The sequence below is a fragment of the Lynx rufus genome, unplaced genomic scaffold (genome assembly GCF_022079265.1).
Source record: "Lynx rufus isolate CCGP_SWC_20201006 ecotype Redwood Valley unplaced genomic scaffold, mLynRuf1.p SCAF_9, whole genome shotgun sequence".
In the NCBI taxonomy this organism is placed as follows: domain Eukaryota; kingdom Metazoa; phylum Chordata; class Mammalia; order Carnivora; family Felidae; genus Lynx; species Lynx rufus.
In genome coordinates this window covers 4,073,677-4,088,843 of record NW_025814897.1, presented here as the reverse complement: position 1 = coordinate 4,088,843, position 15,167 = coordinate 4,073,677, and the positions used below count along the sequence as shown (strand labels likewise).

Here is a 15,167-nt window from a genome sequence, read left to right as displayed (position 1 = left end):
TTAATTAGATGGTGTATTAACTGAGTCTTTGCCTTAAATGATACTATCATTGCTAGATCTTTTAATAGAAAGCAACTTTTTTTTTTGAAGCCTTCACCCTTTGCTTTTTACCCTGGGAGACCACTGAGGCCAGCTCTTGCTGGATCCGTTGACTTCTGTTGACCTCCGGCTAGCCTCAAACAGAAGCTAAAAGATTAGGGTGCTGACTTAGGGCTCTGGACACTTGGTTTCATTCTACATTTTCTATTTCTCGTGCCTTTTTGAAAAAAATTTACTTTGCATGCTAAAGGCGCTAGCCATGTAGAGCAGTCATACTTGCTGATAATGCCTTTGTGAAATATTGTGGTCTTAGCTGCAAATGCCTGAAAAGACAGGAGAATCGGGGCTGGGTATCTGATGAGGGCTTCTCTTAGTTACGAATAGGATTCTGGCATGTTGCCATTTTAAGAAGTACGTTCAGAAGCTGCATATCTGTCAGCCTCAAAGAGGCCACAACCTGAATTCTGTAAGAGCAGAGGCCTTATGGGTAGTTCTTGACCGTCTATGCAATCTTCTGTATGGTGAAGTGACAATGGAGAGGGGTCCATATGCCCCTATTTTCTTTGAAAGTAGAGAGCTGTTTGTGTCACATTGGTTTAACTGACTCCAACTTAATTCTTATTTTGGCTAAGTCCCAAAGACTGAACACGTAGAGAAAACACAGTGAATAACATTTCTGTGAAAAATTATGTGTGTGTCAGTTTCTTCACTGAGTACCCCAGAAAAAAAAGTAAGCTACAGAAAGTCTAGTTTATTTCAACATGTGATATGACTCTGCATGGTTGGTGGTATTTAAAATGATATATTTCTCTCACATCCTGGTATTATAAACTTTGAAAGGCAGAATTGACACTTAGGATTATTTTTATGCCTTTAACTTTTTTCATTGTTGAGTTGTGTGATACTAAAAGAACATACTGAAATAATTTCATAAGGTTTTTGAAAGTTTATCGGGGCACCTGGGTGGCTCAGTCGGTTAGGCGTCTGACTTTTGGTTTCAGCTCAGGCCCTGATCTCACGGTCTGTAGGTTCAAGTCCTTCATCGGGCTATGTGCTCACAGCATGGAGCCTGCTTGGGATTTCTCTGTTGCTCTCTCCCTCTTCCCCTCCCCTGCTCACTCTCTCTGTCTCTCTCTCAAAATAAATAAACTTAAAAAAATAAAAAAAAATTAAAAAAAGAAAGTATATCTCATTCTGTGGATGGGTCCAAACAATGATTTTTTAAGGTTTTCAGAGCGTATGGAATCTATCCATTTAAAATAAACTACTTTCAACCATGAAAAAGATTTTTCTAATATTAAGGAGGATTAACAATACATAGACAGTATTTCTAACTTCTGTCAGTACTATTATTATTTACAAAATATTCTCATCACGAATACAGTGCTGTTCCAGAGAAGGCTTGGGGCCAGGGCTAGGTGGTTTGCAGAGTCATTTTCTATTCAGATGTTGCCAGATGTGTGTGGTGTTTGTAGCAAAGTTATCTCAAATGTATGTTATTTCATTCTGAAAGCAAGAGTGCAGGACTGAATTAGGTGAGGGGGACAAACGTTAAAATAAATGAGCCACAGTTTCTTATTCCTAGCTAAGTTAAAACAGAACATAATTTTAAACCAAGGTCTTTACTATTTTCCAGTTCATTCCAAATCATGGCCAAGCTATTTTATATCCCCCTTTCTTAAGTATGAATTGTAAACCCACCGCATCTTGGCTGATACTATCTTTAGAGACAAAAGGAAGACAATAATGTCTAAACTTGCGGATGGCTGCTTTCCCATATGCTATGGGTACGTTTTCATTTTTACGGAAAGCCATTATTTACTTAAGATGTACTAAGTGGGTGTTTATCATTAGTATAAAACTGCATTAAAACAGCTTTGTATAGAACTCTGCATCTAGGAGTACATTACATCTCCACAATAAAGTGAGATCTATTTTTAGTTTATTAGAGATATTGTGGGGTTTTATGGTAAATCTGATTGCCATTCTCCCTCCAAGGTCCTGTGTGTGTGTGTGTGTGTGTGTGTGTGCACATGGGCACGTCTAAAATGTTCTTTACATGTCTAATCACTGCAAGCATAAAGAGCCCCTCTTCCCTCTCTTCCACAGTCCCCCCCACCCCCCGCCCACCTCCACGCCCTCAGGTACGAGGGACTTGGGACAGTAAGGGGAGGAATGTACCACAGCATCGCTATAATGCTTCTCCCCTCTCCGAGTACAAGGAGTTGTGGTCTCTCTGAGAACTTTAATGGCTCCTTCCTCTGCAGCAGCTTGTGCTGGACCTCCTTGTATCCTTTCCTGTAGGAAGGTTAAGTCTGGAGAAGAGAATCCTACACAAACAGTGCACTGAAAGCAAAAACAACAACAACAATAATAATAAAGCAACCCTACCACTTGATCTTGGTGCTGTTCTGAGAACTGCTCCTACTCCGTAAACGTCAAGGGCATTTACCATCTAGACAACTCGTGGTCCTACAGCCTGAGGTCTTCTAGGGAAGAACAGTAATCTGATACCTTGTCTTTGATAACTGAGCATAGACAGGGCCAAAGAGTAGCTGTGTAGCGTGGGGCAGAAGCTGCAGGACGCACGGCAGAGACAAGTGTCACACAGGGCATGTGTCCTGTGGCCGAGACTTGCAGTGTGGGCAAGTCCATGCACTGGACCACACCAACACGTGTGATTCAATATAAAAACACCAGCAGCCCATCCAGGTACGCTCGCAGCTGCTGCCCTCGCTCTCTTCCCAGCTCCAGAATTCCTGGTTCCACAGATTTTCCTTCCATCCCTACCTCCTATCCCCAAACCTTCTGTGTTGGACTTGTTTTCAATTCTTTGCTTTGACTACGTGGCCTTTACCTCCTTATTTAGGTATCTTGGTTGGGCCTCGTTCTAGATCTTGGCACTGCCAATGTCCCCAGGGGATGTGTCTTTTCTCCAGACCTGGTGTTTTTAGCTTTGGCTCTGGAGAACCCACACGTGGGCTTCCAGCCAGGGCCGCAGAACAGGGCGTCCAAACACGCAGAGCCCTCAGGCACTTCTTCCTGGTGCTGTGTGTCCCCCTTTTAACCCGAGTCCTTAGCGCTGCCATTGTTTCTGGGAGCTGCTCTGCATCAAGATGACATAATGTGGAACCTGTCTGGCTACGAGACACCCACCAAGAGGAAAACACTTCAATACGCTACTAGCGTAAGGGTAGGTTCATCTACCGCACGTTTATTACACATCAGATCACGAACCCTGGTCTCAGGCGCCACGTTGTGTCTCCTAAGCACAGTCAAACCTGTAGGTTGAGGCTGCCCGACCTGGCTGGCCACGGGCTCGGCACTCACATTAACTGCATGTTACCACAATGTGAATTGTATGGGAAACAGGCATCCTTTCTGCAGACTCTCTACCTTTACAGAATTTGCTCATAAGGCAATTGTGTGGGACTAATGAACGACAGTTTGGAAATTCTGGCTTTCCCTGGAACTGTCAGAATTGATGTCCAGTCTTAGGTCTCTCCTCAGATCAGGCCGTGAAGGCTTGAGCTGTTGAACCTCTTTTATGGCATTTTTATCTCGTCAACTTGCATCCTCTTTGAAGTGCTAGAAACTAAAATGGCCACCACTTACCCAGTTTCTGAGGCAAGTGATTCAAGTCCGGCTTCTGAGTGTAATGGTGAGTGAGAGTGCACAGCAAAACACTGAGTTTAGAAACCTTGCAATGTGCTTCTACCTACTGCAGTCACAAGGCTGAACACCAGCTGGCAAATTCTCAGTTGGAACCCAGTGACCATCTGTTGACTGAACTGGCAAATACACGTAGGCAAATCATTAGCATGGGCCGCTTTTCACAGTGGGAAGAATGGAAACCATGTATAATGCCTGCTGAATCTTCAAGAAATGCAGACAAATGCAACATTTTTTTTTCTTCTTCATGGGCAGCTATAATTTGAAGCATCTTTTAATCGTAGGCAAGAATGAAAAGTGTAGAATTTCAAAGGGCAGTGGAAAGTTTTCTGTTTTCCTTCAGGACTCACCACCTAGAAGGGAAGGGAGGACGGGCCTACGGATTCTAAAGGGGATTATTTCCCCCGGCATGGAGGCATGCAGCATTGATACATTGACCATGCGCATCTTAGTTGGTGAGGGCAAAATACTTGGTCCCCTCAATAAACACCAGCATCTCTGGTAGCCAACTGGGTAAGTGATTAAGAAGATCACGACCAGGGGATCTGTGTACTCGTGTGTGTGTGTGTGTGTGTGTGTGTGTGTGTGTGTTCTAATCCCTAGTCCAACAGACTATGTTCCCAATCATGGTGGGATATCCAAAACTAAGCTACCTATAGCCTCTTTTCATATGGCACCAAGAGAAATGAAGGCTATTCATAAACAAAAACATCTCCTTCCAAAAAAGTTAAAATTAAAAAAATAAAACAAAACTGTGTATCAATCTGCTGCAACTCATTTCTGGAAAACACGTGAAACGTTTATTCACTTGAGGCCAAGCACTGCCTAGGCATACTAGCTCTCAGCTTTAACTTTCTGTACTTTTAAGTTTTTCTAATGCCCACATTAAGTACTAATGGTTGACTTGTTACTAACACCAAAAACAGACATCAGCTTTATTTTCACGCACAACATGCAGCAAACCCTTTGTTTCTAAACCTTCTACATAGACTTGAATGGATGAATAAACACGTATCATCAATCCTCCATAAGGAAGTAGTTCCTTAGGGATAATATGTTTTCTCACACATGGATTTGAATATTAAGTTTAATACATCGGCCCTAAAGAATCCTTTGAAGTGGAAGGAACGATTTGGCCTACACAGAACTCTGCCGACCCTGACATAGAACTAGACTTGGGCCAAATGTCCTGTGAGGCTGGGGATGGCGTTAAATACTGAAAGAAAAAGTCCAGTGAAAGATGTGTTGCTCTGATTCCCATTCTGAGCACTTTCCCTCTGGCCACGCCATTGCTCTGGGGCCCTGAGCGCCTGTTGTAAACTAAGCACCGTGTGCTCCGTTTCAAAGGTTTCGCCCCTGTTGTCATGGGTTCCTGCAAGTGGACGTCAGCAAATCCAACCGAGCCTTCTGTTCGTCAAGATTTCAGTTACTGATCAAGTTCTTTTGGAACAGTTTTCTTTCAAAACATCATTTGTGTGTGTGTGTGTGTGTGTGTGGGTGTGCGCGCGTGCACGCGCGCGGGGTGGGGGGGTGACAGAGCATTTGTCTTATTTTAGACACAGTCTTGCCAACATTTTTAGAGAAGGCAGAATTTGAATGACAATTGTCACTGCTGAATAATAAAAGATAGGAGACTCGTTTTGTTGTTTTTTGTTTTTAACTTGGCTTCAAACATTAGGGTCAAGTATGCAACTTCTTATATACTTGGCCAGGGACAGTCTTCAGATGTGATCCATTGCTATGCTCCCTAGAGACACTAGATACCACGTGTATCTTTAGAAGGGGTATTCTCATCTGACAGCTATTTAGCAGCCAGTACATCTGCATTAACTAAGTTATTATTTGCTCTAAACAACATCGATCAGTTCTGCTTATTGCACAGTAAAGTCAAGAGTATAGCAACTGGTGTAATATAGACATAATAGAAAAGACAGTATTTTGGTAGCAAAGTATGTAACTTTACTATGCAATAAATAACTGCAGGATGGCAGGTATCTACTGTAGGGCAAAGCTGATTGTATTGACGGTAAAGTCAAGGTAAACACAGTGCCCCTTTTATCTAAACTACAGATTTCGGGGCGCCTGGGTGGCTCAGTCGGTTGAGCATCCGACTTCGGCTCAGGTCACGATCTCGCGGTCCGTGAGTTCGAGCCCCGCGTCGGGCCCTGGGCTGACGGCTCAGAGCCTAGAGCCTGCTTCTGGTTCTGTGTCTCCCTCTCTCTCTGCCCCTCCCCTGTTCATGCTCTGTCTCTCTCTGTCCCAAAAATAAATAACCGTTAAAAAAATTTTTTTTAAACTACAGATTTCACTGCAGTGCTGTCTACAGCATGTCTTTTAAGACAACCTTGAAACATTTCCCAGCCAGAGGAAGGACTTTGCAATTGTTTCTGGTTGTGAAAGGTACTGGAGAGGGAATGAGAAGGAAGACCAGGATGTGGACAGTAGTAAAAGTAGCACTGTTCACGTGAAAAGAAGACTCAAGACAAGTATCAGGGTGTGGGGATTAGACGGGGTTGGTAAGATACGACAGGAGGTTTTGTCCTCTTCTCTCACAATGAGAACTCAAAGTCTTCTTTAGAAGATGACTTTGGAAAACAAGTAACTATGCCAGGGAGATTTAAGTTCTTCCGCTGGTCAGTATTTCTAGTTTATTTGCTGTAATTGCTTCCTTTTATTATAGCAGGACCCACAGATGCCACATTCAACAGCATCAGTAGCCCTAGCATCCTCCTAGGACCTAAAACTCAATGAATCTATGTCAACGTCCAATAAGCCCAACAACCTCTGAGCATAGCTACTGGCCTTCTGTCACTGAAAGCTATCTGTAAACCCAGCAAACAGAGTCTGGCATACAGTCTCTTTGAACAAAGAGGAACCTGCGGGTGTTATTCTCTAGTGTAAAGACGGGTGCTGGTCATCCCTGCTGAAATATTTTCTATCCCAGACAGAAGCGGTCTCTGTAAGGATCCTGACTGCATTTGTTTTAAAGTCTAAAGACCCAAGCCCTGGCTTTCCATCATGATTCTATACGATACTCTTCCTCTTTTCTGTGACATTTATTCTGAAGCATTGGGACCAAACAGCCAGGTTTGGAAATGTGAGACTCCCGACATAAGATCGTTAGCCGTTTGTCTGCATTCTGACACACAAGACTAGTTTTCCTGTTCATAAAGTCTCATGTTGCCCTATGAACCACAACAGCAGAGTTTGTGAAACTTGTAACTAATGACAATGAAACAGACAAGTCTCACTGTATCCAGAAGTATTAACCTAAACACTTAAAAAAAAAAAAAATAGAACCTATCGGAAAACAAATAAGGCAGAAAGGTTTCAAAGACACTTTTGATACAGGTGTGCCTTCTGGATCTTGCTGTGATAAATTCAAATTCTTTTGGATTTGATTCTACAAACTAAATCATTCATACAGAGGGGGACTATCAGTCCATCGCTTTATTAGTTTGCCTCTGTTCAAACACAAGGATCCTAATGGAATAAGAATGATAATGTAAGCCTAATGACACCTCCCCCCCCCCCACCGCCCCGTAACCCCTCTCCCCACCGTTCCCGTGTAGCAGGGCTGGGAGTGGGGCAGTGAGGAGGTGAGGGGTAAGGTGCATGCTGGTTAGCCCTCAGTGCCCTTCCAGTATTCGCCAAGACAGGACAGAATGCCTGTGGTTTTGGCACGCAGGGGCCAGCTTGCTCAGGAAATTGTGGCGCAGATAAAACAAAGTGCATAAAGAAACTCTCCATCCAGGAAGTGGGGTCTAACAATTGACTCATTAACAAGATCCAGGGAAGGACAGGAAAAGGCGGGGGAAGCCAATAGCTGATGATTATACAGTTCCAGACAGACGAAGGCCTTGAGCTCGTCCCCACACAATCCCCGTAGTGTGGATTTGACAAAGTGGCACATTTAAGGGGGGTCTCTCTCTTGCCATCAATGGGAGTCAGGCGCACCCGTATCTGAGGGCCAAATGCAGTCCTTGGAACTTGACTTTATCAGCAGACACAAGACAGAGGACAAGGCAGCTACACCCACAGAGAATTAATTAAGAAAAAGCGACATCCGGTGAATGTGATCAGTGGTCTGAACACTGACGTATGTATCAACCACCGCTGCCGTCTCCCCGTCTATTTCTCTTACATTACTTATGTTACTGCTTTGAGAGCTGGTACTTCTTTCAGGAGCGATTTCTTTGCTACGCGGCTTCCCTGCCATCACAGATTTTTACACCGCATCATGCAAAATATACCCTCCAAGACCGAATACCCTGAAGCCAGGTTAGGTTTCTGAGTGGTTGAAATATTTTGGGGGAGAGTCTGATCGTGGGTAATTTATTTGTTTGGCTTTCTCCCTAAACATTTCTCCAGTTTCATGCGGGCGGGAGGGATGTTCAAATGAGCCTGACTTCACAATGGCCAGAGTCCACACCCAAACTGGACTCGACTGGCTAATTTCTGTTCTCTCTCCTTTGAAAACTGTCCCTTTGGACATACCATGAAAGCCCTCACTAGTTATCACGGTGTTGCTTGCAAACACAAAATACTGGTTTAATACAACCTTCCCAGGACTAGCATTTGTTTCCTCTATCTGTGTTACCCCCACCCACCCCTCCCAAGACACACATCCAAAGCACGCTGCAGTTCCCTTGTCAAACCAATGAAAACAATCATGTAATTTTTATATTGTTTTCATTCCTACTGGGCTCAGTTCTCATTATTTTCACGTTTCAAGGGCTTACCAGAGACATCATTTTTCAACACCAGGTTCGTGGTTAAGTCCTTTAGCAAAGATTCTGACTTCTTCTTGAATCTGTGCTTTGTACGAATCTCTCCTAAGCAGCACTGAGACCAGAGTAATTTGTCAGTTGTCATTTCTGACTCCGGCTTTGCTCTAGCCCCAACGATTCAACAGCAGCCTTTAATTGCTTAAGGAAAAGAGGAAATTCTGCCTCCTGGGCATAAACATGTGAATCCTCTATGTCCAGGACCAAAAGGGTAAAAAGGGCAGGTTTTACCAACATTTCCTTCAGAATGAAAGTCTCATCTTTAACACATGTGGATTAATACCACAATGATGACGGTATTAATCCACATGTGTGATGCTTTGCTCATGACTCACACTGCAGGGGTCTCTGTGTGAGCAATTCTACATTGTCGTCAGGTCTGATTTTACGGATCTTACTTAGGCCACACTCCCTTTGCAACGGGCGAGAGTGTGACTGGAGTAAGCACCATAGAGTCAGAGCCCAGCTTTCTGGCCGATAGCGACTGCATCTATAAACAGATGCGGTTACAGAGTTAGCACCCATACAACCTCACGGGGATCTGAAATATAATGATGCCGTGAAAAACGAAACACTGAAATGGAGAAGAAAAAAAAAGTGGTTTGTTAGGAAAAGGTTGGTTTTCTCTTACTCAGAAACTAGAGGGCAGGCAGAGTGCGGAAAAATAATGAGAAAATGTAGAATTGTTAACTGACAACATGAGAGCGCAGATTTTAGTGACCAGACAGAGTTGATGAGACACAGAAGTGCGGCTACCCACGTTTTCGGCCCACTGGAAGCAGCTAGTGTTCAACCAGTTTGGTTTTTATATGGCCTTAAAAGATATACATGTCAACTGTGATTAATTATTCCAAAATTAAAAAAAAAAATTACCTGACTGTTGATCAAAACGTATGAAATGGAGGAAAAGAAAACGGACGGACATGCCACGTTCACACACAAAACCAAACACGTCTGTCGGGGACATCAGGGAAGGTGGAATACTATAACAACACATGTTCTATTGTTATACTATCCCACCCACCTTAATGAGGAACCCTTGGGCGTCGCTACTCCATAGCCTTTCGAATCCAGATTTCCTCCCACTTTCATCGTGTCACACGGCTTTCGCTGCTCAATGTACTCGTTCATAGTGGACTCCAGGAGGAACGCAAATTTGCCCTTGGATTTGCGGACACGAGCCACTCCCTCAGCTGTAGTCCTCGTGAACACGGACGGCTCTGCCGATCGCATGTAGGTCCACATCTTTTCGTACACTGCTATTTTTGATCTCTGGAGGAAATTAAAATAAAATTAAATACAGGAAAGAAGGGAACACCATGTTAATATCGACCGAACCCACATACGGAGAAAGCCTTGTTAAGTACCTTTTTTTCCCTTGTCCCGTCAGTCCAGTCTCGCCTTGCTAGCATTTTGCCCTCCAGCGAGGAAACTGCCTGTTCCAACTATTTTAGGAAATCACTGAAATGGCAGACATGTAGAAGCCATACCTGAAGGAGCGGGCCTGCCTGTCATAAACAATTACCCTCCTCAAGCGCTTAAAGAGCAAAGTACTATTATTTTTATTTTTAAATGTAGAATGCCATAACGAGAGTTCTATCACATTCATGGTAAACGGGAAAAGGGCCAGATTAGACTTGAGGTCAGCTCTGTAAAACTCCTTTTAATCCGGCACTTGAATTGTAGCAAACGAGGGGTGTTACTATGCTGTGCCATTTTTGTCTTCTCTCGTGCTTCAGAGTTGTACACGTGAAGCATTCTAAGTCGAATAGGAAGAGCGGTCCGGGCCAAGTCAGTGGCAGAGGGGCACAGGAAGAGGGGCACAAACCAAACGACCTCAGCACAAGGGGCAAACTCTAGGTCCACCCAATGTTTTTAGACTTTTTCTAATAAAATCTCCAAGTAGCACATACATTAAACTTAGAAGTGATTCCTTCTCTCTCTGCAGGTACACGCTTCGAGTTAGAAACGTCATGGAGATGCAAAGTACACTGTAGGGAATATAGTAACTGTCCAGTAACGTATGGTGACAGATGTCAAGTGCAGTTGTCATGATGAGCACTGAGTGATGTATACCTGAAACTACTGTAATGTTGTATGTCAACTACACTTCCAAAAATAAAGAATAAAAAAATTATTTTCAAGTAAAAAGTCAGAAAACCTGAAAAACAAAGAAAGTGATTCCTGTTTTCCTATTAAATATTTTAGAGAGTTAGTCTTTCTAATACCCTGACTTCAGCCAAGAAATTTATTTTTGTCCATTTGGGCTCCATCTGAGTAACTCCCACTACTTAATTTATCTAGATCCTTGTGCTGGTATCTGTATTCATATTAGATCTTGTATCCATACAGACGTTTCAAATGCAAAAATGTTTCCAAATGAACTCCAATATCCCGGAGGGATATATTTAATGAGTCAGAGAAGCCTGCCTCGTGTTTGATGTTTGATAATACACTGATGCTCAGATGCACCAGATTTGTTTTCTGGTACGAGTGTTTGCCCAATAACAAGGTGTTGACCTTTTGTATCTGGATCCAAATAAAAATTAATGGAGACCTCATTCAGACTTAAGTCTCTTCATTTGAGAGCAAATCCTGAGTACCATCTATATTCATTTTACATTGACCTTCCTTTGTCTATCAGAATATAGGATCCGAAAAATGACAGATTCCCAATTATCAACAAATACCCTGAAGAGCAAACTTAAGAAGACACGTCTTTGGGGCAAAAATCAAATGATTCAGGTCGACAGAGAAAGATGTTGATAAAAGTTGGATTTAACATTTTGGTTTCAGAAGATGGGAATGGAGTACTCAGTATGCTATGTAACAGTAAGAGATGTGCATACTGGAACACTATAAAAAACAGATACTTTATGCCAATGTGTATTCAAATGGGGATAAATATCAAGATGGAGAAGGGACATCCTGTATTATCCCATGGAGTGTGTTTACGTTATTAACACTTAAACATATCTCAGTGGCATAGAGCTTGTGGGGGGCGTGTGTGTGTTCAGGTAACGTCGGGTTGCTTGCGCCTATAGAAAGCCACACATGAGGAAACTGCACGCCGACACTAAATGGAACGGCAAATATTGTCTGTGGCTCCAGGCCAGGGGCAGATCTGGACTCAGAACCCTCAACCTCGGGATCCACTAAGGAGGCCATGCTGCTTGGCCCCCTTCATTCTGTCTTCGATAACAGAGCTGTCTTCCAGACAGCTAACTCTTCCACTTTATGAGTTCTGATCTCTGAAAATCCTAAACTGTTTGGATCACCGGATACAGAAGTCCTTAAGCATTCATTCTGATAATTTCAACTGGAAGAAATGTTGGCAAATGACATGTTTTAGGCGTATAATCACCCTAAAAAATACGTCGACTTGTGCGTGTCACCGAAAAAGGTACAGAGGTCCACATACATTTATACTTCATGGATACTACGTTGAAAACAAAAGAAATAAAACCTGGGTATCGTTTTCATTGAAAAGCGTTCTGAAATCTTTTAAGAACATGAGAGTTCGGGTGGTTACTTGGCAATTTTCCAGTCAGTGTCTGGCATCTTACTCGAAGGGATCAGAACCGCTAAACAAAACTAACACAGCAGAGTGGAAAAAGAGTATTTCCAGGGCTTGACAATGAGGAAGACAATTACAGAGTGCAATGAAATAGTAAAACAAATGATTCCTTTTTAAAAGAATAAAGTATCTTTAGGCCACTGATATTTTTTAGAAGTCCATTTGTACAATATTCACGTGAGGAAAATTACTGCTGCATTTGTTTAAATACATTGAATTACATACACCTGAAGTGCAAAGGAAGGTAAATTAATTCCTTTAAAATCCAGAAGAAAGAGGAATCCAAATGTAGTTGCGCCAAACTTAGCAGGCCTTATGTATAACAGAAGTTGTAAACGTACAGCAGCCCGGTGGGAAATTAGACAAATAATGAAAGGAACTCTTTTGGGGGAAAAAAAAATTACACTGTCACTCTGTGAATGTTTAGGAATTCTGATTCAGAGTTAAAGGCGCGTGGCATAGATAAGATCATGTTCACATGGTGAAGGGGGTGGTGGGGGGGGGACATTCAAGAAGGGAAAGACGGAAATAATATCCCTGTGCCTTATCTGTGACCGCAAGAGGTGTCTGCTAAGGAGTGAGGGTAAGCAAACCTTTATACATTTGATGAGACAGGTTAAAAGGGAAATTTCTGCAGACCCAGCAAACTCATGAATGCAGTGATAATGGGATTTTAAGTCCCTAAAATCTTCAACTGTCACATCTTCTTAAAGATTAGGTTTGGGGAGTGACTAGGCTCAAGGTAAGAAGCAAAGATAATATAAAAGTCATTCTTTGAGATTAGAAAAATAATCTCAGATTTATTTGCTTATTGTGAAACTCCATGAATAGGAGGCTTACTTATTTAAAGCACTATTTTATTACTTGAAATCATTCTTGGAGTTTTAAAACTATGCTGTGCTTTTAATTTCTCAAAAATGAAGTATTCTGCCATTCCTGTTTTTTTAAGAGAAAATATGTACACGTCACGCATTATACTTCATATGTACATTGTTGTCAGGTGAATTATTTCCCGCTTCTAGTCGCTTATGCAGCATGGCTGATGTTCACAAGATTTGATAATCTTATAACCCCTGAGAGAGTAATCCACCCCATTTACGCATTCGTGGTTTCCCCAATGGCTGAAACAGCCGCAGTGTAAAATCTGCGTTGAAATAAAAAAGCAGCATGTGCAAATCAGGTGTATAATAATGTCTCAGTACCTACAGAGAAGGCTGTCGGTAAGTGACAAATAGGAACTCTCTTTAAACGCCTCTGTGTTTATGCTGAACTGGGAGCACAGAACACGAAACATACCAAGTTTCACAATGAGGCACGCCCAAGGCAACAGGTGAATTCAGATGTAATTTTCCCCCATGGCCTAATTCTTTCTCCAGTTGATTTTAACTGCAACATTTTTTGAAGCCCTGAGTACAGGTCACTGCCCGAGGCAGTTCAGTGGGGCTGAGAGATGTACCATTACTGTGTTCCCGCGAGGAAACATTTTCGACAAGGGCAAAAATACCCTTCACATTCTGTTTCCTCAACCCGTCACACAAAATGGTTTATTTAAACCAGGTCATCATCCGTGGGAGAGGGGGGAGAGCACAGGGTAGGAAATGAATTCGATTTTTATCAGAGAACCCGAGTTTATGCATTCCTGAAAGTGTGCGGTCAGGGAATGGGCTTTCTTGTCCCATTAGGGTTCAGGCAACAATAAATACCTACACTTGTAAGAAAATCTTTCCATTTTGAAATTGAAGTGGGGTGGGAGAGAAAGGAAACGGGGCACGGTGATTGCACAGCCTGTGTGAAAGGCTCTGTAAAGCCAGCAAACAGCTTCCCTTAGTCCTGTATTTCTTATCAACATACTCTCTTATCTACCTCACCAGTTTTTAGAATTTGGGACACTTTAAAAAAAATCCCTAAAGATTAAAAATAAACATTTTCAGGGTGCTTGATGCTCGAGAGCTTCACAGGGAGTTATTTATGAAATTTTTTTTCAGGGAATCAACATGACCTTTCTTCCTTTATCACTCAAGGCAGGATGATGAACCTGCAAATATTTGCCTGATTTCCATGAAAATCAGTCACCTTTTTCCAGTAAAATGCAAGTGATAGCACAAACTTGTATTCTATTTTGATACATGCACGTAATGGTTTCTGGGCACAGTCACTGAATTTTACCTACTTACTTTTGGACGGAAGCAGTTACAAACTTAGAGATTTCCGGCAAGGTACTGAAATTATGCTAAAATGTGTTAGAGCAGTATGTTTCTATCAGTAACTTTTAAAGACTGGGATGTACTCAGTAAATTTTAAAAATTTGCTTAGTTAAATGTATCCATAGAATACTGTTAATAAAATCTATTGCTATGACTATTATTTATAGTTTTAGAAAAATCTGCAAATACTCTCATTACCATTAATTTTTCATTATATCTATTGGCAATGTTCCAAATTGTTGACGAAGACACTGCTCACAGCCTGGTTTCTTTTTTTTTTTTTCTCAATATATGAAATTTATTGTCAAATTGGTTTCCATACAACACCCAGTGCTCATCCCAACAGGTGCCCTCCTCAATGCCCATCACACACTTTCCTCTCTCCCCCACCCCCCCATCAACCCTCAGTTTGTTCTCAGTTTTTAAGAGTCTCTTATGCTTTGGCTCTCTCCCACTCTAACCTCTTTTTTTTTTTTTGCCTGGTTTCTTTTTTAAACAATGCCCAGTGATGCGTCTGGCAGAATTTTTGTGTGGTTTGTTCTTAATTTAGTATTATGTAAACATCTGTAGTTTATAAGGGTAACACAATCAGATCTTTGTACAAAAAGAGAAATCTCTTACTAAACTCCAAGCACATGAAACTTAAGGCCAGCTTAAGGATTAGGGCATTTTGTTGTTTTTAACTTTCAGGCTGAGTGGGAAAATGATAAGCATATACATTTAAAATGACAATGCAAACTTTCATGTCCTATACACGTAAGCGTGAACTTCCTTTAAAGGGCGATCGTTATTTTTACACAAAACCTTAAAAAATAGGGAAATCTGTCTTGTCTTCTGAATTACTAAGTATCTGTCACTAACCAACTGAAAGTACACATAAAAGTCCTC

At 42.0% G+C, this 15,167-nt stretch overlaps 1 protein-coding gene across 2 annotated transcripts in view; it reads right to left on the bottom strand.

Moving 5' to 3' along the window:
• GRIA4 (glutamate ionotropic receptor AMPA type subunit 4) overlaps positions 1 to 15,167 on the bottom strand; it is a 398,973-nt gene that overhangs the window by 29,437 nt on the left and 354,369 nt on the right. For both annotated transcript variants that reach the window (XM_047071078.1, XM_047071079.1), the window contains exon 13: positions 9,523 to 9,770. In XM_047071078.1, coding sequence (XP_046927034.1) covers positions 9,523 to 9,770 — 248 coding nt within the window. The remainder of the gene's footprint in view (positions 1 to 9,522; positions 9,771 to 15,167) is intronic.